We start from the raw sequence: 23,545 nt of genomic DNA on the forward strand, positions 1-23,545 counted from the left end.
TTCCATTTTTTCATTTGCACGATCTTTAGATTTACATGATAGATCTATATGTTATGGTATCATAACAGACGAAATAACACAAATTATTTGTCAAAGTAGATCTGTTTGATAAATCTGTATGCCTATTGTTAGGTTTTTATAGGATTTCGATAGTGATTTACATAAACGGTTTATGTATGTAGTTTTTAATGAACTATTCTAATCCGTGTCAAACTTCGGCAGACGACATGAATGTATACATGTCTCCATGACTACCAACGCAGCAATGGAGTGTTCTGTCGCTTCCGGTAGTTAGTTTAATTGATATTTTCGATTTTTTGCATAATATGCGCAGACATTAAGCAATTTACTTCGAGAACATTATAGATATTGTCGTAAGAAATGGTTCTGTCACCTATGGATAAAATATGTTGTAAATACACACTTTTAAAAAGTTAAGAACTACTTTTTAACAGGTGCATGCGCAGGTGTCTGTAATTGAAGTACTACTTTTCTCAGTTACTTGAGGACACTACCAGGGTTAGCCTGGTGTGTTATTTATTTAACAGAAAGTATATATCTAGTGTTTTACTATTAGTTAACAGTAGATTTGTAGTTGAAAACGAATCATGGCGGACGTTGAGGAGCAGCAGCCCGACCCGGGGCCCGGGGAAAAGGAGGCTAATAAGCCCCCGAGCCCTAAACCAGATACGGATGAAGTTGCACCACCCTTGGTCTCTACAACTAAAAGTAAGTTTTTTTCGTATATGACATAATTCTTAGGATTTTAAAATGGGTTATACTATATATACTTTAAAGTTACACATTCTTTATAAATGAAATTGGCGATCATGTTACAGAGTTCTGCTAGTTTTTAAAATTTGTGTCTATTCATGTTACTAATAGAAGAATTTTTATTATAACATTTTAATGCCTATATTGCAGCTATAGTTCCTAAATAAATCATTGTAAAATTTGTACATACATGTAGTCAAGTACATACCTATTATTTGTTTTATTTGATAAGGATCTCTTTATTTTTTATGACAATGGAGTCAAGAATTTTATATCACCATTCTAAAACTTTTGTAATATTATGTTAGATTTGTAATATTGTTTCATAATTTCTGGCCATAACCTTTACATAACAAAATTTGTATATACTGATGTTTGAGAAATTTAATTTAAACACATAAGTATTGTAGTATAACTTTCTTTAAATTGGAATGATTGTTTATTAAACTTGTTTTAAAACAATTCAATTTTAGCAGTTAGTAAGATATAAATTCTTGAATCATTAGTGTGATAAATTTCCTGGTACACAACAATGAGATATCATATATATTTCATTGAAGTGAGATATATAAATAAAATGTGCTGCAACGCTTTTCACTCAAATCGTCCAAAAATCACATTAAAATTGATCATCAATATAAAACTGAGTATATTTATATATTATCTATTACACAGTAGTTTTCAGTTTTAAGTGTACAAGTTGATTTATTAAAGAATTTTTAAATTTTATGATTTAAGGCTTTTGGACCTCAGTGGAGGTCCTTTTCATCATCTTAAAATCTGTTTGTATAAGGAATAATTTTTGTTCAAATCCCTGTTATTTAAATATTTAAAAGATAACAACTCTGAATTCAAGTACAATTGATTATAAACATATTTAATTGTATTTCAAGTCTTTTATTGTATATATAAATTAAGTCCCAAAAAGAACATTATATAGTTACAAAAATCAATGTATATTTTAATGATATATTTATTAAATGTATCATGAAGCATAATCTAAATTTTTACAAGCATAAATATATCAAACTCGAAATAAAATTACAAAAGATTTGCTCTTAAATACAAAATCTGTATGCATATCATTTTCAGGTTCATATTCTGTTGATACATAAAAATCTTCAAAAACTTTAAATACTGATTAAAATGTGTTGATTTTTCTTTATCCAGTTGCCTCGCTTTAAATATAATATTTATCAATTTAAGAGACTATCAATTCACAGTTTTAAGTAGATTTAAGCGGTCCTGGTATCTTGAAATAGTTTAAGATTATTTACAATAGCCAGATAGCCTACAGACGTTCAATATTGACCTTTGTATTATTCAAATATATAATGTCTTTAAATGGAGTGATCAGAATTTTAACCTTGCTACTGACATGGGGTATTTGTTAAGTTCAGGCGTATGCTTGGACAGTAGACAAGTGTATATTTTATATTAACATTGCTGACCAAATTGTTTATATAAATAAGATTTTAAAGGACCAATCATAAAAGTTAATATGTAGACTGTGTATTCTAATTAGGCTTAAGTGATTTGCTGTCTACCATTATGTTTAAAGTGTCAAGGCATTTTACCCTATAAAGATTCAGTACCCAAGGGGCTGATATGAGCTGATTCAACCTTTGGCTTTACCATTTTTAAACAGATATTCCTAACAACAAAAAAATCAAACTAATTATAATTCCTCAACTTCTGTGGAAAAATGAACTGTTTTGACTTGTTTCATAAAAGAAGTGAAATGTCATTCGATTATTTACACATGAATAACGCTTCAAGTCATGTTTAATGTAGATTTTCAAGTTTTTGAAATTTCTCAAATTTCTTTAAGTGCCACATACTCTGGTATTTTGTCATATAAATTCAAGGAAAGACCCTGTGCGAATCCAACCTAGTCCACATAATACATTTTCAAGTTAATGCCATTCTTATTGAATGTTTACCTTTTAAATTAATTATTCAAACATTTTGGTTTCCAATGACTTGTGTATTATATAAACAAAGCCACTCACACTTTATTTTATATACATAATATTATGCCTATATTTTACTGTGTTTAAAACTTGATTTCTTAACTTGTGAACATTTTTTTCAAATAACCCTTTTTTAGTTAGAGTCTGTCTAATTTAGGGTCTGTAGTAAGTTGTTATGTAGTTTTTATACAACATTGCACAACATTGTTTGACTGTTATGCACAATGAAACACTTTTCATCTTCCTCCATCTTGAAATGATCCCCTTTTATAATAAATTATTTTTATAATAAATTATTGTTTTATTTATTTTTAGCTGATAAGAAGAAACCAGCAGCACCAACTAAGAACCAGCCGGCTGCTAAAGTAAGTTTGTTTTGTTATTTGGCTTAAGCCACATGCCTCCAGATGAGCCAAAATATTCCAAGAAAATCAAACTTAAGAAAAAATGCTGTAATTATGTACTAATTTACATGTGAGATTAATGACTGATTTTGCAGTATTTTCAACCATATTTTGACCTCTGTGTGGTAATTTACATAGATTTTAAGTGCCATAAAGTTGCAATGTGTAAATTACTTACTTTGTTAACTTCACAATATTTCTATCTTTTTTAATACATTTCCAAAATTTTCGAGAAAAACAGCATGAATCTGGAGGCATGCTTCTTTAACAGTTAAATGCTAACAGTAAAATGCATCCTAAAAAATTTAAATATTTAATTGATATTTAGAAACTAAAACAGAGAGAATTTTTGTTACATTTATTAATTATACAACATTCTACAGTTGTACAATGTGAAATTATTACAAATCAGTAATTATTATGATGATCAAATTTTTTATGAAAATTAACAATGAACTGTGCAAATTATAATCAGACTGTACCAATGTACAGATGGATCTTAGTCTTCACTAGTCATAAAGGCATAATCAGTTCTCTTTGTAACACCCCACAGCGGCCAAGATCAGCGCCATATGACCTAAATTGTGTTGATGTGTCGTAAAGCCAAAAAACAAAATATTCACTTCCCATCAGAAAGGTGAAGGTTAATGTATATAATGAAAGGAGACTGAATAATTTGAGACATGGAAGTTTCTCCTCATTAGGCCAATGGCTCATAAAAAGATCACAGACAAGCTGTATGCTGAGCTCAACAGTATTATGTGTTTCATAGAATAGTTTTTTTATAGAGATAATTTGTTAATGAAATATGAGCCGCATAGTGCATTTGAGACCAGCATGGATCCAGACCAGCCTGCGCATCCGCGCAGTCTGATCAGGATCCATGCTGTTCGCTTACCTACTCTATTACAAGTAGAAAAACTGATAGCTAACAGCATGGATCCTGATCAGACTGCCCGGATGCGCAGACTAAATGCTGGTCACAAACACACTATGTTGGTTTTGTCATGACGCGGCTCATATCATTTTTTTACCCTCTGTTGTAGGGACCAGCGAAGAAAAATGTTATACTGACTGGTGAAGCTATGAAGGAAATGCAGAAACAAGCTCGGCAAGTTCGGGAGGAACGCAAATCCCAGGTAAACCATCACAATTATAATTAATGTATTATACCCAAATTTCTATATTGTCCTTCCTATACCTAACTATTATAATATGACATTTATTTTATACCAAATTTAATATCTTCAAATTAAAATGCGAGCATGATTATCGTTCATACTAAAAACAGAACTACATTTCAAACATTCTTATGATGGTCAATGAAATCTAGTTCATAGGAAACTGATATAAATTGCTTATATATCTTTTTGTGATCACAGCATTTGTAACAATATATTCTTATAATGCAATACAGTTTTGAAATAAAGACAAATGCCTGTTGCAGATTTACATGGTAATAGGTCAATCTAGCAACCATTTGTTGTCATTTTCTGCAATTTTTTTCAAACATGATTTTTAGTATGAAATTAAATGTTAATTCTTATAAACTATTAGAATCAATTGATGGTAAGTTAACAGTGCATGTTTTGTGGGCATGATACATGGGTAGCATTGTGTGAAAATGTGTGTGTAATTTTAGTATGGAATAACATTTTGGAAATGAACACTAATCAAAGAAATGTTTGTTACAGCGTTGCCCTCTTTGTGTATTTTCGAGTAAAATATATATGAACAAAAACCCCATTAAAGTGTGTTTTAACACAGAAAAATTTATTAATTAATAATGCTTCTTTTTGTCAAATTTGAGTTTTGTATTTACTTGATAGTGTGTACTAACATTAGCTGTTCTGTTATAAAAAATCCATAGTGGTCTGTGACCTGTAAAGATTTAGTTATTGTGATATTTTATATAAAACACCAGAATGATACAATACCTAAAATAGGTTTCTTAAAAAAAGTGTGTATTCTAAGAACCTGTAGATTTGTAGATCTTTAAACTGTGTGATATTAATGATAAGGTGTGGTGAAAAAAAAAAACTTTTTGACTGGCTTTAATAAAAATGTTTCAATAATAAGTCTTGAAAACTGAGTGGATTGTTAACAAGTTTTTCAAAACTGCAAGCGCTGGGTAGTTAATGATTATTGTGAAGTTTGAACTTTAATATTTTTGCACTCAAATGGCATAAAGCATAAAATTTAGGTTTCTGCATATCTTTAATGATATTATCCTTGAAAAACGATGTATGTTTAATGTTTGACAAATTGTTTTATATTAATGTTATCTTTAAAATGTAAAGAGTTGCATAATAAATGTGTAATGAAAATAGCATAAGTTAACTTGCCAAATTTCTAACGACTAGTTACAGTTTTTTTGCACTTAATTGCCTGATAGATTTTTAGTTAATTGCAAACGTATTTGTTTTAAAGGTGGGAGTATATTTAGTATTGTGTGACACAATGGCCCTTATGAATAATTTTATAAAAATATAGGCCAACATTTGGTAAAATATAGCCCAGTACTAATTTCCTTTTTAAAGACGATTTTAAAAGCTTCTATTCATATAAGATAATCAGAATAGTTTCATTATTAATTTCAGTACTCAACTGCGTAATTGCTTATCAAACGAGAATTTACCCTTGAAATCTTAAATGTTAAGTACCAGGCATTGAATCTTACCACGTTTCAATAGACGAACAATTAGTACAGAGTAGGTTTTTTGTTGTATATATATTGATTATCGACGAGGGGATTTCAATTTGATAAGTCTTTTTCTAATCTAGTGCCAGCAGATCTATATTGATTGGGTAACATGTTGAAAGACAAATGATTTTAAGAATAAAGGCCAGTAGAACTTTAGTCTGCTGAAGATTAGCATTAATTCATTATAACGTTGAGGCAGGCTGTCAGGGAAAATTCCCCCTACTGCTTTAATAATACATAACGCCTTTAATATTTCACCACATAGTAACAAGTTGTTAATATAACATTTACCACTCCCTTGAATTCAATTTGAATTTGTCTTATGTATTTCTGTATATACATATTCCTGATTTTAAGCAGGTAACTTAAAAAAATCCACACCAACATTATGTAAATAGTCGCACAAAATTTGTCCAAGTATAATATATAATGTAACTCACATAAAAAAAAACTGGAATGCTTAATAAAGATACCTTCTTAAAATATTTTATATTATTAGTAATTTGTAAAAGTTTTTTACTTTCTGTGCATTTGATTAAATAATTGATTAACAACTGTTCAATTACAAAAAGACTATTTTCAGAAATTTTGAACATATATGTATATAATAACCCCTCCCCGACAATTGTCTTAAAATAGTGTTAGATAGATAATATGTCAAACAGGTAGTGTGTGTATTATAAGGCAGTCTTTATGTATAAACCCCCTTTTTCATAAGTATACAGATAAACAATATATTATAATCTTTAGATGATTTAAAGAATTTCTACTTTGTATATGTGCAATATTTGTATAATAAATCTACTTAAAATTTTGAATGGCATGTTGTGTAATACAATCACCCCACCACCCCACGTCATAAGCTTGTATTCTCAACTTATTAATCGTTTCAAAAAAAAATTTGTTTGAAATTTTGTTTAGCACAATTTTGAAAAGACCACTCTGTCTGCACAGAAAAAGGCTTTTGTTTAAGCAGCTATTAAACTGCGAGTATAGGGGATTAAATCTTGTATGGATAGGAGGGATTTAAAATATTATTTTGAAGGTATAATCTTCCGTTAGACAGAAGCATTAATCGATAAAACGGCCATTATATGATCTATGGTAAGATTGAAAACAGCTGATTAATTAGTCACGCTATAAACAGTTTATTGTAATCCATACAATACTTGTAATGTAGATAGTCATGAAACAAAAATAGCTAAAAAAAAACTTTAATTGATTGAATGAATGATTAATTTTCGTCTTGCCAAAAAAGATTTTAAAGTCACCTTCAAATGATTGTGAAATATTTTTCCCCCTAGTAGATTATGTTTTGGATTATTTTTTTTTCGTGTGACTGAAATGTTAAATATGTTATGTCATGGGCATTGTACTGTTTGTTAACCTAGTGGTTTATATTTGTACCATTAAGAACGCCTGTCTAATTATTTAAAATTGATATATTGACCTTTCCATTCAGTTCATTTTCTTAGTGAACCACTGATTTCACAAATTTGACACTTGTATTTTTTTATTTATTCTAAATTTGAATTTTTTTTTTGAGTGCACTTTTTAATACTTGAAAACAGCAATAAAATGTTCAATGTTTTAACAAGACAAATAACTGGTCCCCTAGGTATTTTTTGAACATGTTTGAATGATTTTATTTGAGCACATAAAACAAATAATTGTAGCGATAATGTCAAAATTCAGATAATAAAATATTTACTTTTTGTAATGTTTCACAGATAAGGTAAGCCTAGGTTTGATAAATTTGACTACTGTTGTATTGTGTTATTGGACGGTGTGCCGATACCGATCGGTTATTGACGAAAAACACAATGAACGTGATTAAACCATTCATCATATACGATTTACCATATTTTATTATAGCAGGTTTTACATTTCATTTCTATAAGTGGGTATTTATATTGCATTTATATACTATGTATGGTAATGTCTGGGGTAGTTTTTTGAAATCAGGACAATTAATTAGAGGTCTTTTTAAGGACAGAAATTAAAGGACAAATTTTCAAGTAGAAAATCTTTACTAGCATAAGATATGCCCTGTTATATTATAAGATTATCACTTTTATTATAATGAGACATTGTTAAATCAATGGTATAAAAATTTGGTATTCAGATAATGTTAAATACCATATACAAATGATTAAACATTTGATGTTCTTAGAAACAATCTAATATTTCATGTTAGAATTAGAGGCCATCTTTTACCTTTCTACCTATAGTTATATATTTATTTATGTACTAAACACCAATTTGTTATGGTTTCAAAATAAATGTATTAAATAATAGGTCTGGTCGTTGCCCCTAAGAAGTTCCAAATGGTATGAAATTGAAGCAAAATGTAATTTTAGAATTTTATAAATTTTGTGAATGTTAGCCATTCCAAGCTAAATTCAATCTAAAATCAAATTCATGTTCAAACTACTTGCATTATATTTTTCAAATTTGATCACTAACTAAAATATATAATACTGAAAGTTTGATTTAACATTTATTTCAACATTGTCTTCTTATTTTTCATTTTCAGGTTGATGCCAGGCACAAGCATATCTTTAAACAGGTAAGTTGCTCCTTAACTTAAGTAATCTTAATTGTATTAGTACTTTACTTCTATCTATCACATTTGTCATTATCCTGAAATATTATATAAATCCTCACTTCCTTCTAGATGGTTCTAATGTACTAAGTTGCCTAAAATAATGCTCAGAGGCAAACATGATGTCTACCTCCACCAGTAAAGTTGAAAAGTTGCCAGACCTGGTGGGGACATAGACATGTTACTTTATTTGAGATATATTCTATTCTGTTTTGTTCCACTGATTGCCAGATATATTGACAGAGAATAAACACTGTAAAAGCTTTTACAAATATTTCATGTCACTAAATGCACAGCTTTTCATTGTTCAGTATGAAATTTGATGAATGGATCATGTAATAAGATTTTCTCCAATATAAATAAACAGATATTCAACTTTAATGAATATTTGTATCACCTTTGATCAAATCTAAGGTAAACAACATAAATATTGATAATTCTTATCTAAAAATCATTTGAATTTGGTTTAATATTAAAAAAAAACACCTCAACTACACAGATTATTTATTTGCATGTACAAATTTCCCCTGAGAGATAAACAGTTGACATTCAACTTTTACTCTCTCTTACAAGTCTTTATGAAATGAAATTGATGGCAAACTTATTGTGTAAGAAGGTGGCAACCTTTCATGTAAAGATTTTTTTCCCTAAATGAAAAACTGTGTACATGTTTATTCAACATTCTTTAACCTTTACTGTGCTAAATATCTGAAATAGACTTTCTTTAGGGATTCTTATTATACCCCCAAAAACGAAGTTTGGGGGGGTATATAGGAGTCACCCGGTGGTCGGTCGGGCGGTCGGTCGGTCGGTCCAGACGTCCGTTGCATTTTCCTTGTCCGGACCATAACTTGAAGACTAATGGTTGGAATTCAATATAACTACATACAATGGTCAAGCACATTGAGAGGAAGTGCAGTGCACAAGAACCATAACTCTATCTTGACTAATTACAGAGTTATTGCCCTTTGTTACTTTTCCTTGTCCGGGGCATAACTTGAAAACTACTGGTTGGAATTCAAAACAACTTCATACAATTGTCAAACACAATAAGGGGAAGTGCAGTGCACAAGAACCATAACTCTATCTAAAGTAATTACAGAGTTATTGCCCTTTGTTACTTTTCCATTGCTTTCTTTTGTCCGGATCATAACTTGAAGACTAATGGTTGGAATTCAATATAACTACATACAATGGTCAAGCACATTGAGAGGAAGTGCAGTGCACAAGAACCATAACTCTATCTTGACTAATTACAGAGTTATTGCCCTTTGTTACTTTTCCTTGTCCGGGGCATAACTTGAACACTACTGGTTGGAATTCAAAACAACTTCATACAATTGTCAAACACAATAAGGGGAAGTGCAGTGCACAAGAACCATAACTCTATCTAAAGTAATTACAGAGTTATTGCCCTTTGTTACTTTTCCATTGCTTTCTTTTGTCCGGACCATAACTTGAAGACTAATGGTTGGAATTCAATATAACTACATACAATGGTCAAGCACATTGAGAGGAAGTGCAGTGCACAAGAACCATAACTCTATCTTGACTAATTACAGAGTTATTGCCCTTTGTTACTTTTCCTTGTCCGGGGCATAACTTGAAAATTACTGGTTGGAATTCAAAACAACTTCATACAATTGTCAAACACAGTAAGGGGAAGTGCAGTGCACAAGAACCATAACTCTATCTAAAGTAATTACAGAGTTATTGCCCTTTGTTACTTTTCCATTGCTTTCTTTTGTCCGTAGTATAACTTGAAGACTAATGGTTGGAATTCAATATAACTTCATACAATGGTCAAGCACATTGAGAGGAAGTGCAGTGCACAAGAACCATAACTCCATCTTGACAAATTACAGAGTTATTGCCCTTTGTTACTTTTCCTTGTCCAGAGCATAACTTGAAAACTACTGTTTGGAATTCAATACAACTTCATACAGTTGTCAAGGACATTAAAAGGAAGTGCAGTGCATAAGAGCCATAACTCCATTTTGACAAAATACAGAGTTACTGCCCTTTGATACTTTTCCTTGTCTGGAGCATAACTTAAAACGTACTGGTTGAAATTCAAAACAACTTCTTACAATGGTCAAGCACAAAAAGAGGAAGTGCAGTGCACAAGAACTATAACTCCATCTTCAGTATTTATAGAGTTATTGCCCTTTGTTCCTTTTCTTTGTCTTTCTGGACTTATTACAGAGTAATTAAATAAAACTTCATCAATGGCCAACCACATTGAAAGGAAATGCAATATACAAGAACCACAACTATCTTTAATTGCCCACAACCATAACTCTATATTTCAATTCTTTTACAAGGTATTCTGTTACTAGTAACATCCTCATTTCCGAAGCAGTCTTGTGGGGGTATTAATCACATTTAGTGATAGTTCTAGTTTTCTCTATTTTGTCAGTATTTCAATCTGGACTAAACCATTCATCATTTAAGGGTAATTTCAAATAATAGACAGGCTGAACAGCAAACAGTGCAGACTATGATCAGATGGCATGGATCTCAGTGGTCTGCACTGGTCGCATAAGAATTTTCTTAAGAATCTGTTTACATCAGCAGGCCAATAGTTAAAGAGTTCTGTGAATATGATTTGATATCCATTAGTGTCTTGAAATAAGTCTGTATTATTTTTATGAACTTCGGAGTTTTTCAATGGTTTTGCTCTACTTTGAATTTGTAACAGTCATTTAGAAATTAAATCTTCCCTATTTCAGTATCAAAATACAAAATCATGTGGCTGTCAGTATCTTGCTAATATTATAAGTCTGCACAGACCGACCTACACTAAGCCCATACATGCCCAATATTATCACCGTTTGCAATTGAATGTGTTTAAAAAAAAAAAGACAAGAAAAATAACATAAAAATTATAATTATAAGACTTATAATATTACCAAAATTACTGTACGTTTTGTATATGATTTTCAGATTGGTGATGCTCTTGGTCTAGATGACAGTCAAGTAGAGGACCATATACTCTCTGATGAAAAGGTTGGTTAATGCTGTATTTCAAACTGTTTTATTCCTAATTATTGTAGTAGTATTGTTAAAATTGTATTATTTCTGTTATTCTTAAGCTTAACTTTAGTAATAATTTTACTTAAGTACTGGTATTTTAATTTTTTCATTAGAACTGGTATAATAATTTAGAATTGGTATACAATGTAATAATTTTACTTTAGTACTGGTATACTAATTTAACCTTAGGACGGGTACATGTACATCTGATTTTACTTTAGTACTGGTATTATAATTTTACTTTAGTATTGGTATAATAATTTTACTTTAGTACTGTTATAATAATTTTACTTTAGTTCTGGTATTATAATTTTATTGTTACAAGGTGAGTGATTTTATATATGTTGAAAGTTGTAAAAGTATAAGGTTTGACTTCATGAATACCTGTATAATTTAGTTACATTTGAGGTAGGTTTTTTTATTGAAATGTTTAATGAATGGAATTTACATATTGGTTTAGTTGTACTAGATAAAGTAAACTACATTTTGTAATTCAACACCAGTCCATGATTACTGTATGAAAGGAACAGCACACACAGGGGTGGTTTAATTATTAAACCACTTCACTATGACACTGTGTCAATAATTTATTTAGACTGAATTGTGTCCAGTTGAAGTTTATAGTTTCCAAGGTGCAGTTTTACTGGTATTTGAAATCTTACAATACACTTTCAAGTGTACAAGAATTGTTTCCATGTATTAAACCAGGGCTTGTTTTAAATACATTGTGTCAATTTTAGATAAACTTGAAAGTTTAAAGAAAGATTTGTGAATCTAGGCATTAAATGATAACCTTGTACATTACATGTATAAGCTTCGATGTCAAAGAAAGCTTGAAAGAAAAGCCTTCAGAATAAACCCAGGCCTTTTTTATTAAAATATTTCGGACGGTAATTTTCAGAAAAAAACATTATAAAGGTATTACAAAAATACAAAATAAAATAAAATAACCTCTTAAATTTATTAGCCAACCAAAATGCAACTGTTTCATTATTAGTTAAGACAGTGAAAACTGACCTGTTTAGAGATACCCCCTGTGGATAAAGACCACTGTGCTAATTTACTTAAAACCTGATCTATAGTTAAAACTTTATTTATTTAAGCCTAATAGTGAAGAAAACTTTATCTTATTAAACCACTATCAGGTCTGCTTCCTAAAACTGAATATAACAGATGTCATATGAGGAAACATGATTGTTATTCAGTAGGACGTGAACCCTTAGATATCCCTGCATGTAGAGGTTGACTGGGTTAAAATCCAAGCAGGGGCAAGCTCAGTTGTTTCATTGAGAAAGGAGCTTTTTAACTTATTGACTTCCAGGTATGAATTTGAGAGCTTTCTACGAGTTAAATCACTTTCGGCACAACACAAATTAAAATGAATTCTGTATAAACCAAACTAAGGAGCAGATACCTTTACCACATAGCTGAGGCTTCCCTGAAGCCTGGTCCTTATAAGAGTTTGCTGTTAATAGTCTAGATACATGTAAAGTAACAAAATTGTATGTTTGTCAATTTCAGTTTGATCTGTTTGAGCCATTCTTTGCTGCTGATGGAGCTAGAAAACTTATGTTCTTTTACCAGGATGTACAGGTAAAGTTTTATTTAAAAAAATATATTATATGAATTAATTTACATCAATATGGTAGTTAAAATGAATAATCTTATATTCATATACCAGTCAAAATGAATAATCTTATATTCATATACCAGTTGAAATGAATAATCTTACATTCATATACTAGATTAATTGAATAATCTTAAATTCATATACTTGTTAAGATGAATATAATGATGGTTATAGGTTAATATGAAGTAATCAGAGAAGTGGACTTGCGATTACTTTTCACTTGTAAAGTTAATTGCTTTATGGCAAACAAGTTATAATAATGTAGATATTTTTTTTGCTACATTGGGAACCTTGAAATCTTTGTAAAATATGAACAAAATTTTTGTTGATTATTAAAGTAAAAATATGATACTATTATATTTTTTATATGTATCATTATAGAAGGCAGGTAGTACTGCAGCACCAACAAAGAAATTGTTCCTGACAACTGGAGATACGGAGGTTAGTTATACTTTCACTGTGGTCTAAAAATGTAGCGTGAGGAAAGGTATTCTGGATGTCTCTTTAGTGGGATTGTCCTAACTTTTGAAAATGTGTTGTGTTCTGTTTTTGTCTTAAGATTTTTATGCTTGTGAAACTTGGCAGGAATTTAGTAGAATGATACTACATAGATAAGTTTAATGCCAAATAATTAATAATTTTTGGTCCTTGTTTTTCAACAGTAAATTAAAGAAAGTTTTTTGACAATTTTTAAAAAAAAATCATTTTTTTTTAAATAAAAGCTTTAAAATAGAGAAAATAGTGCAAGAAAAGGCCACGCAAGCACATAGTTTTATAGTTTGATTAATTGGCATTGTTTGAAACAAAGTCTGAGAAATATATGCGCTAGAAATTGTATGATAATTACCTATAACAGATATTGAAGAAACTTCATCTAGGTGTTTCCGCAGGAAGGTACTGATTTCTCACCATCGTTGATTCGCTTTAATCATAGCATTCTATTTCTCATTGATTTCACATAAAATAGAATCACAACCAATTAAACAGACTCTTTAAATACAAGAACTTTCATGTTTGCATTATTTATTGCTTAATTGATTATAAATTACCTGCCTCATTGAAATCTGTTGTTTTTCTTAGGCCATTTATTGTAGAGGTTTATCAGTGGCATTGTTCAGCAAAACAATGCATTAAGTTATGAAGATACATATTTTATCTAAACATATACTGTTCTGTATTTTGGCTGTTTACATTGGATTCAAACTTTTTTAGAACAACTAGATCAATAGATAATGATTTTTCAGATAGACCAGTATCAAGCCAACATTTTATATTTTACTTTTAGTCATATAATATTTTTATATAGTCTTTTACATTTGCTTCAAACCATGCAAATCTGTTTAGATGTCAGTGGTACAGATTGATTCATGTTAAAAATCTAAATAGTTGGTCAATGCCCCTATTTCAAAAAGTTCAACATTGTTATTGTCTCTGAAACCAGTTAATTTCTGTTTATGATACTGTACAAAATGTTTTTCTTAATATTGAAACCATCCTCTGAATGGTATATCATTGCAGACTTTAGTTCTTATAAAATGCTCAACTCTGCATGATTTTAAAATATTTGATGTAATTTGATTTGTGGGAAATTTCTGTATTTTGGGCACTGATTTGTTGTTACATTATAACCAGGAAAAAAATCATTTAGTAAAGTTTTGATATTTTCTATATTGTTTTGGTTATTTATACTGAACAGGTTAAATTTCCAGTGGTAATTCAATTGAAGTCAATATTCAATTAAGGTTTGCTTACAACCAATTTGATTGTCAATTAGTGAGGAACATAGTTACTGTTGGGCAAAATTGTCATTGATTTCTTACCTTCAATGGAATGCCAGGGTATATTGCTAAATAGCTTATTAAATTGATTTCATGTCATTTGATGACAGAGTGTTCTATTTCCCTTTACTGTACATTGATATTAAGAAGATAGAAAAGACAGATTGAAATATGACCACTCTTTTTCACTAGAATAAAAAAAAGAAAAAAATCCAGCTCCTGTTAAAAAGACCATCATTTTTTTTTGTTGGTGGTGAAAATATATTAGGCTTCTTATGCAGTGAATAGGGAGATTTTTTACACAAATAATTGAAGAAAATATCAATGTTTAGTGTTTTTTTAACAAATTATTGAACAAATGAATTGGGTCTGAGATTTCTTTTGAGTAACTTTGCTTAGTAACTGCAAGCTGGTATTTAAGGCTTGCTAAATATTCATTCATGAAATAATTCTGTATGTGTAGGAAACGTTTCCTTCATTTAAGGATTTTTTTATTATTTGTAAAAGGCGTTAACTGGCTTATTTTACAGATGTTGACGGACATTAACATAAAATTTAATAGTTTATTTTACCTTGGGTGGTTTGAAAAGATTCTTTAACAGCTATACTATGGCTCTTTACTGTTCTTCAAATTGAATTTGAAATTTAATAGTTTAGAATGTGTCCCAAGAATTCAGGGCATGAAATTTTAATGCTATCTGTTATAAAAGCAGTCTGTGCATGATGTAACATGTGGTAAAGTTTGGGTTAAATACAATACAATACCATTTATAGCTTATTTTTCACAGCTATACATAACATTACTGTAACTGTAAACTGCCACATTCTGAAAGGTTATCTTAATTGAAAAGTTTATGACAGTCATATTTATTTGTTATACAGTATTAGAAATTTGTAAACAATGTATTAAACCCTATAAGTGCTAGGTGTGGTAATAACAGATCTATGCTTCCAGTTGTTAATTCAGGCAAGCTTGAACATTGCTAGCTCTATACTGCCAATTTTATATAGCTGATCAATTTTAATAGTTTCATATTGAACTCCTTAAAACTAAAAAGACTGTTTCAGAATTTGAAGTAGGAAAACTTTATTGAACAAACACTGCAGGGTACCAGTTATTGTTGGACATTTTTTGCCTCTTGCTAATCAAAAATGATATAATAATAAATATTTTTAAGTGACAGGATCATATTTCAAGAATAAAATGTTCACAAAAGTGTTGCAATACACACCTGAAAATTAACTTAAAAAAAAATGACTTGTAAATGATTATGTTTATATAATACAGTAAAGTGGATACAGGTAGAAACTTAAAAATTGTAAAAGGAACACAAAAACTCTTTGATGATATTAATAAAGTAACCAGCCTGAAATCTTTCTCCTAGTTATTGGCCTGTTTCTTTTTATTGAACGTTTGTAAACTGTTCTTTACATGAACTATAATTGAGAACAAATTGTTCTAGTATAATAACAGGGAAACTATTAAGTGATCTTAACATTTCTGAAGTGATTGATGTTATAGGAAATCAATATGTAATTCAGTGGCTGAGTGGATTTTGTATGTTTTATGATACAGGTGCCTCTGTAAAATGCTGAGATTTGTTTACATACCCGATGTTCAGCTTTTAAAGTTTTAGTTATAACAAATGATGACCACTTTGTTAGTTTTTGTATTACTTCAAAGGCCATAAAATCATGATTATTGTATAAGGCTGCAACAGAATTGTTTGCTATAACATAAAGGTTACACTATATATACCGGGTATAGCTGGCTTGAAATTGTTTTAGTTTCTAATGAATTAAACTAATCCACAAATTAATTCATCTCCTTTTAAACTAATACCATGCCAAGTTTCTTATATAGATTTGTCCAGCTTCCATTTTTAGCTCGACTATTCGATAAGAATAAGTAGAGCTATTGTAGTCACCCGAGTGTCGGCGTCTGCGTCGGCGTAACCACTTATGTTAAAGTTTTTGTAATAGTTTTAATATTTTCAAAGTCCATATGGCTTTGAAACTTTGCACACTTGTTCATCATTATTACCCCAACCTGTAGACAGGAGGAGGTAACTCTATCAAGCATTTTGACAGAATTATGCCCCTTTTTTGACTTAGAATTTATGTTAAAGTTTTTGTAATACCTCAAATATTTTCAAAGTCCATTGACATATGGCTTTGAAACTTTGCACACTTGTTCACCATCATGACCTCAACCTGTAGACAGTAGGAGGTAACTCTTTAAAGCATTTTGACAGAATTATGCCCCTTTTAACAACTTAGAATTTACGTTAAAGTTTTTGTTATACCTCAAATATTTTCAAAGTCCATTGACATATGGCTTTGAAACTTTGCACACTTATTCATCATCATGACCCCAACATGTGGACAGAAGGAGGTAACTCTATCAAGCATTTTGACTGAATTATGCCCCTTTTTCGACTAAGAATTTACGTTAAAGTTTTTATAATACCTCAAATATTTTAAAATTCATTGACATAAGGCTTTGAAACATGTTGAAATTTTATACTTTTCTTTGAGAGCATAGTAAGACTCTCTCCAAGGCTTATAACTGTAATATGGATTTAAAGACAAATTTTGCCTTTTTCTTTACTTAGAAAATTTGACCTTATAATTAAGGCTTTTTTTACTATCAAGCACTAAGAATAGTTGAGCGTTGCTGTCCTACCGACAGCTCTTGTTGAAACTGTCCTTTATTTATTTTTGGGATATTTACATGAAAGTTTGAAGATGGTAAGTTAGCCAACAGTATAGATGCTGGTTGGACTGCATGGATGTGCAGTATGGCCTGGCATTGTACTGCAGTTTAGTCTAATCAACTTGGGAGGTTCAAGTATATAAACTGTCTAATCTTACATGATAAAAGAAGACAATTTCTTACTTGAAAGTTTTTTTTATCAAAATATGCACTTAAATTATTTTCTTAAACCATTAAGATTTAAGTTTTAAATATAATTCTGTGACAAATGGTCTTTATTTTACTTTTAGATCATAGACACATTTTTACTGTTATAAGGTAGCTAGCTAGTCAAACTGTTTTAGAATGCTCAGACTCTGTTATCATTAACAATACCTAAGAATCATAATCCTGGCTATTCCTTTTCTGTCCAAATAACCCCAAGTTGAATTAAAAAATTGGGTTGTAAACAAAAATCGAAAAACAATACATGTGTTTGTAATGAATATGTATATTTCTTTGACAGGGTTTGAATGGAGTTTGTCTGTACTTTCTGCGTACCATAACAAACAAGGCGATAGCTGTAAACAACATTGCCAATGAGGTAAACTTTGGTTTGATGGATTGCTCTAATGGAAAGATCCTTGCTGGACTTGAAAGACATCTGTCCAATATTGTGCTTCCCTCACTCAGATGCCTTGAGGTATGTTTATCATTTAGATATAAATATTACAATTATTGCTGTGATTAGTCAGGTTAAAGGGTAGTTTGACAATGTAAAAGTTCAGCTAACAGTTTTTGTTATACATGAACATTAATTTACTCTTTACTCTTCATAAATTTCGATGAAGGAAATTTGACTTGAAATGTATTGAAGACAATATAATGTATAATACTTTATGTATTCAGCAATGGGGTGATATTGACAATGGTAATGGTAACAATGCCCAGATAGAAGATTTCTTGGAGCAGCTCGAGAAATTCATCACTAATCTTACGACAGCTCTGTCAAATATGGAGGGGCAGATAACCCTTGAGGAGAATGGTATCGGACCAATTATCGACAATATTGAAACGCCGGCAGATTATCAGTCTATAGGTAGGTACATGTACCTATATTGATCATATGATTTAGATGAAGTTTGGAATGAAATGTTTTGGTATATGCAATATGTTTACCAAAACTGAGTTGTTTAGATCCTAATAAAAAGTTAACAACTAAGCAAGCATTATACATTATAAATTTCTTGAGAAAAAATCTACCATTAAAGCTCAAGTGATGAACAAAGCATGTTTACATTGGTTCATAAAGAAAGAGAAATAACTTACGTGATGAAAGATACTATGAAGCATTAATTTTCTTCACATCCCATTCCTTTAATCAAATAAGTCACATTATTATGAGCCTATATTACTCTTTATTATAATTTCAAATGGTTTGCCTTTTTCTTTTTATCTTAAAACATCTACAGATTTGTGTGTAATCTTGTTTTTGTCATTACAGCTGGTAACACGGAGTACCTGGAGAAGCTAGAGGGATTGTGTGCTCAGTGGTCGAAACAGATTGAGCAAGTTCTAGCCGAGAGTGAGCAGATGAGACGTGAAGCAGACGACATCGGACCAACTGCTGAACTCTCCTACTGGAAGTCACGAATGGCCAAGTTCAACAAGTATGATATCTACATGGCAATTTGATATTATTGTGATCTGTAAAATAGCCAGATAGTAATGAACCTTTGAACTTATATCTAATGTAAACAAACATAAGAATCAGAAAATATGCTGTTTGTTAAAGGAAGGGGAAATTGTTAGTCCTTCTGTTTTTAATGTTCCAATGTTTATATTTTAGTTTGTTGGAGCAGATGAAAAGCCAGCGTGTGAAGGCAGTTCTAGGTGTCCTGCAGGTTGCCAAGTCCAAGTCTCTCAGAAGGTGGAAGGAACTGGTAATTTCTTTAAATTGTATTTTTGAAGAGCTTAAAGAATTATGAATGGCAATAATCAGATTTTTTTCTTTTGCAAGTTAAGAATTATTCTATTAATATTTGATTTTAGGATAATATGATGTTGATAATTGTACTGTTTATTTACCATTTGTTGTGTTGGTTCTTAAGAGATATTACTAAGCTTGATTTGGTTTGATTTTCCAGGATGGGTACATTACTGACTATGCTAACGAAGCTAAGGATAACGTGAAGTATCTGTACACATTAGACAAGTTCTTCGGACCTCTTGTCAAGTGTACACCAGTAAGTCTACATTTTGAACTATTTTGTACTGTGATTTATTCTAATAATTTATGATTTTTTTTATTAAGTTGAACTTGTTGATTGTATCTAATTTGACAATGGACAAATTTCGTTATTTTGTTGTAAATGACAATTTTGCTGTGTCTGTATTTCCTATTAAGGTTATGATTGTTCAAAAACCTAAAAGAATCCTTAATTATTACAACAAACACCAATATTCGAAGCAATAAGTATGGTCTATAAGAAAGGAAAATGATATGTTTTCATAAGATTTAAGTTTTTATTTTGTTCTTGTTTGAAGCAAAAAGTTGACTCAGTAGCTGAATGATTTTCCTTTACCTGGTTTTGCATGTATAAACATTCTTGCATTATGATTGTAGGCCACCATGATTGAGCATATACCCAGCTTGATGAATGCCATCAGGATGATCTACAGTATTTCCCAGTATTACAACACATCAGAGCGTATGACCTCTCTCTTTGTCAAGGTCACCAATCAGATGATCACAACATGTAAACATTACATCATGCATGATGTCTCCAAAATCTGGGATCATAAAAGGTAAAGGTGTTTTTTTCAAATAAACAATAACCAAAGTCAGATTAACGCTAGCACATGTCCATCACATTCACTGTATATTTTGCAGTGTAAATAAATGTTAAATAATCTCAAGAAATATGAGGTATGTAATCATTTCAATGAAAACAAACGCTTTTCTTAAGCTTTTGACATTTAGTCTTCTTCAGAAAAGATTGACTTTTATGAAATATGAGGATAAATTTTAGTTTGAAAACTTTTTAAACTGTCTTGTAGTGTATTAATTTCAAGATAAATATGGGAATAATCAGTTTTTTTAAGTCAGTAACTCTTATAACTATGTTATCTTAAAAATATGTGCTTGCGTCCTTTGCTAAAAATTGTTGAAAATTAACCATGAGATCATATTATATAATGCAACCATGTATACTTGTAGGGAAGTTGTTCTGAAGAGGTTGAATGAGTGCACTCAACTGAATGAAGAGTACCAGAAACAGTTCCAGAGAACAAAGGAACGTCTGAAGGAGAATCCAAATGAGAAGCAGTTTGAATTCAGGTGATTTTATTTTAATATTTTTTGTCTGAGTGATTGCTGTTATAATGACTTTGTATGCAGCTGGTAAAATGTACAATTATTACTGAAAGAAAAACATAAATACATTAATAGTGAAAAAATAGGTAGTCAACTGCAAATTTTTAAAATTCCCTTGAATATGTACCAAAGTTTCAGCTAGACAGCCTTCTTCAGGGTCCATAAATCAAATTAAAAATTATTTTTTTTAAATTTATGGAAATTAATTTATTGTAATGAAATCAACCAATTGGTGTCTGTTTTTAGTGAGAACTACATTTTTGGCAAGTTTGACACATTCTGCAAGCGTCTAGAACGTATTGCTGACGTTATCAACACCATGGAGATGTTCTCCGGACTCGGTGATGTGAAGATTGAGGGAATTGACATCATTACCGTCAAGTTCAAGACCATCTGTGACGCGGCCAAGAAAAAGAATTATGACATCTTGGATCACAGGAAAGCTGAGGTACTGTGGTTAGACTATTGTAAAGATATTAAGTGTAAACTGTTTCACACATGAAATATGTCATGGATATTTTCAATGAAGATGCATATTTGTCAGAAAACTGCAATGGCATTGATTGTAATTTTTAGGTTTTAATCTTGAAAATGTCAAGTTTTCATGGTTTATTTTGAAGCTACCATCCTTACTAGAATATTTCCTTTCCATACTTTGGTCATAGTGCACAATATTTATATATAGTAGCTGAGGATATACTTTACCAAATAATTGTTTTACAGTTTGACAATGATTATCTGGAGTTCCGTAACCAGATTGAGAACCTGCGTGGGATGCTTCAGAACTTCATGGATACCTGGTTCCAGAAACCACTCACTGTAAGTATACAAAAACTCAATGTTGCTATGGTGTTATTAAAATGATATTGTGTCATTATAGTGTTATTAGCATGAAAACCATTTAATAATGCTCTTTAATAACTATCATCATCTTAGGACTTACACATGTAAGTCTTGAGTTGAACAACTGTTAAGGGATAATTTGTTCAAAGCTCTTAAAAAAAAGGGTTATGTAGAAAATGTCATGATTTGCTAGTGCTTTATAAATTTCTAAGATATGTCTTGAAAATGTCATTCTGAAAAAAATAGATTTTGTATAGACTACAGAGGTCCTGTTTATAATTATTATAAATAATTTTGCATATTCCATTTCTTGTAATTAGACTGAGAAAGCCATTGAGCTCCTTGGAAAGTTTGAGGCAATCACTGGCTCCAACTTGGACATCAATGAGAAATACATGAAAGTGTTGACTGCATACGGAAAAGATCTAGAAAACATTCGAAAGCTGTACCAGAAATTCAAGCAAGAACCCATGATTCCCAGAAACTTGCCACCAGTGGCAGGTCGTATTGCCTGGGCTCGTCAGCTGTACAGGAAAATAGAGATGCCAATGAGGGCATTCAAGTCAAAACCAGAAATCCTGAAGAATTCAGAGGCCAAGAAGATTGTGAGAAATTACAACAAGATGGCTGGAGTACTCATGGAATACGAGGTTTGCTAATATTTCTTACTTTGATTCAATCATATCATTGTTGAAATAAACAAGTTTTTAACAGACTGTACTTATGATCATACAAATAAAAAGGTTAAAACTTGTGGGTTCATATTCTGATATACACATTGTATGCCTTTATTCAGCACATGTACTCAGTTTTGTTTTTGAATGTTTTCTGTTCTGATTCTTATGAACCTTTATTACTATATTCAGAGAGCTGTTTTTTTTTGTTGTTTTTTATTCAGTGTTTGCTGTGGTTGTTTTTCAGATGTTGTACCATCGTGGATGGATTCGGGCCATTGAAGCAGCCAAATCGGGATTGAATGCCTCTCTGTTAGTGAGGCACCCAGAGACTGGTGAGCTGTATGTGAACTTTGACATACAGGTAGTTGAATTGATCCAGGAAGCCAAGTGTTTGCAAGCCCTCAACCTAGAGGTCCCAGAGACAGTGAAAGCTTTACAGACTAAAGAAGAGGAAATCAAGACTGCAAATGTTGAGTAAGTCATAAATTTAATTTCCAAGTCATTGAAGTACCAGAACAAAGATGTTTTGCTATTACTTTTTAGATATATGGGTAAAATTCAGATTGAAAAGCAATTGATTGACATTAGTAAGTCGTATTTTACAAAAATGTTTAATAAGTTTTCAAAAAATGTAAGACTGAATATGAAACTGACACATATTTGTGTTGAGTTATAAAATCCTTGTTTAATTTTATAGAATCAGTGTTTAATGTTATAAAATCCGTGTTTAATGTTATAGAATCAGTGTTTAATGTTATAAAATCAGTGTTAAATGTATTATTTTAGCCTTACTGAGATGTTACAAGAGTACAGGAACATCCTGTCCCACATTTCACCAATTTTGATGCCACTGATGAAACCATACAAGGACAAGGTAGAGGAAGAACTTCAGCCAGGAGTTGTGGCCCTTACCTGGACATCTCTCAATGTGCAGGAATGTAAGTATTCTGTAACTTATTAACATACTTAGATTCTGGAAAAAAAATCGATTTCTTCCTTAAATTAGTTATATATTGCTCTGGGTATGATATATTTCCTATATGAAATCTG

At 30.7% G+C, this 23,545-nt stretch overlaps 1 protein-coding gene across 1 annotated transcript in view; it reads left to right on the forward strand.

Moving 5' to 3' along the window:
* The first annotated feature begins 391 nt into the window (after positions 1-391).
* LOC132742591 (dynein axonemal heavy chain 5-like) overlaps positions 392-23,545 on the forward strand; it is a 79,589-nt gene continuing 56,435 nt past the window's right edge. The window contains 19 exon segments of the mRNA XM_060731040.1: positions 392-729; positions 3,063-3,112; positions 4,198-4,290; positions 8,392-8,424; positions 11,407-11,469; positions 13,018-13,089; positions 13,508-13,567; positions 18,126-18,302; positions 18,509-18,698; positions 19,104-19,269; positions 19,449-19,542; positions 19,747-19,845; positions 20,226-20,407; positions 20,820-20,939; positions 21,222-21,423; positions 21,699-21,794; positions 22,139-22,468; positions 22,740-22,969; positions 23,282-23,433. Coding sequence (XP_060587023.1) covers positions 609-729; positions 3,063-3,112; positions 4,198-4,290; positions 8,392-8,424; positions 11,407-11,469; positions 13,018-13,089; positions 13,508-13,567; positions 18,126-18,302; positions 18,509-18,698; positions 19,104-19,269; positions 19,449-19,542; positions 19,747-19,845; positions 20,226-20,407; positions 20,820-20,939; positions 21,222-21,423; positions 21,699-21,794; positions 22,139-22,468; positions 22,740-22,969; positions 23,282-23,433 — 2,530 coding nt within the window. The 5' untranslated portion in view covers positions 392-608.

Source organism: Ruditapes philippinarum, unplaced genomic scaffold (genome assembly GCF_026571515.1).
Source record: "Ruditapes philippinarum isolate M1 unplaced genomic scaffold, ASM2657151v2 ctg544_1_1_1_1, whole genome shotgun sequence".
NCBI lineage: Eukaryota > Metazoa > Mollusca > Bivalvia > Venerida > Veneridae > Ruditapes > Ruditapes philippinarum.